Here is a 1,420-nt window from a genome sequence, read left to right on the forward strand (position 1 = left end):
GAGCTGTTTGTTGTGGTGGGGCCGCCATGGTGTGCGAGAAGTGTGAGTATTGAGGGGGGGGGGCTCCTGCCCTGCCTTCTCCTCCCCTGCCCTGCCCTCCTGGCTCCTCAGGGGTCCTGGGCGCCCCTTGAGCTGAGCAGCAGCTACGGGTCCCGGGCTGTATCGGGCGGGCTGCGTAGGTGGCGGTTCCGGGAAGGCCTGTGTGTGAGCTGGCGTTCGCCCGAAGGCAGCCCTTGTTGTGAGTGTTGACGCAGTGTTGTTTTGATTTTTTTCCTCCGTAACGTTTCCTTACGTAGGTGAGAAGAAACTCGGTACGGTAATCACTCCCGATACGTGGAAAGATGGTGCGAGAAACACTACAGGTAATCCTGGGGAGATTTGGGCACCTGAGCTGTTTTACAATCTTAAGGCTAAAACTTGAAATAGTTAATCCGTTTAATTTTTAACTCCTATAGTTTCCCTCTCGTGCCGTTTTAATGCAGTGGGCATTTATTTATCCTGAGCTCTTCAGTATGGAACTTGTTTGTTTGGTTTTTTTTTTTCTTTGTATGGAATGGCGATACACAGAGCACAGTATAAAGTATTCCATTGTCCTGTATTTTGTGTTTTATCTCTCTTTGTGACTTTATTTGCACATGTTTAAAAGCAGTAAACTAAGCTTCTTATGTATGCTTGGAACTGGGAAATTTATTGGTTTATGCTTTTATACTTTTTGTAGAAAGTGGTGGCCGCAAGTTAAATGAAAACAAGGCGTTGACCTCAAAGAAGGCAAGGTTAGTATTTATACCAATTTTGGCTAAAAATGTCAGTTTGCTGTAACTGAGGCCTGTTTCCTGCATATCTAGGCAACTGTTCAACATGTGTCCAAAATACACCTTTTTTTTAAAAAAAAAAAATAAAATTATGTGGATTATGCCATTTGATTAGATGGTAAAAGTATCTCCATACGTATTTCATGGGTGCTCTCTGCTGAATCAAAGAGCCTGGGCAACTATTTGTCCTGTTCAGCACGCTGGTTGGGAGAGTCCCTTGGGAGACAGTCCTGAAGGGCAAAGGGGTCCAGGAAGGCTGGGTATTTTTCAAGGAAGAAGTCTTAAAGGCACAGGAGCAGGCTGTTCCCATGTGCCATAAGACAAATAGGCAGGGAAGACGACCTGCCTGGCTGGACAGAGGCCTACTACTGAGACTCAGGAAAAAAAGGAGAGCTTACCAGCGCTGGAAGAAGGGGCAGGCAACCCAAGAAGAGTCCAGGGATCTTGTCAGGTCATGCAGAGAGGAAATTAGAAAGGCAAAAGCCCAACTGGAACTTAACCCAGCCACTGTTGTAAAGGATAATAAGAAAAGTTTTTATAAATACGTTAATAGCAAAAAGAGAGCCAGGGAGAACCTCCATCCTCTAGCGGATGCAAGGGGGAACGTT

The 1,420-nt window shown here is 45.8% G+C and overlaps 1 protein-coding gene across 2 annotated transcripts in view; it reads left to right on the forward strand.

The window, feature by feature from the left end:
• The first annotated feature begins 6 nt into the window (after positions 1-6).
• The window catches only part of CRIPT (CXXC repeat containing interactor of PDZ3 domain), a 38,214-nt gene continuing 36,800 nt past the window's right edge, over positions 7-1,420 (forward strand). For both annotated transcript variants that reach the window (XM_035891266.1, XM_009635673.2), the window contains exons 1-3: positions 7-42; positions 297-362; positions 719-773. In XM_035891266.1, the coding sequence (XP_035747159.1) occupies positions 27-42; positions 297-362; positions 719-773 (137 nt within the window). In that variant the 5' untranslated portion in view covers positions 7-26. The remainder of the gene's footprint in view (positions 43-296; positions 363-718; positions 774-1,420) is intronic.

The sequence above is a fragment of the Egretta garzetta genome, unplaced genomic scaffold, assembly GCF_000687185.1.
Source record: "Egretta garzetta isolate BGI_Z169 unplaced genomic scaffold, ASM68718v1 scaffold123, whole genome shotgun sequence".
NCBI classification, from domain to species: Eukaryota; Metazoa; Chordata; class Aves; order Pelecaniformes; family Ardeidae; genus Egretta; species Egretta garzetta.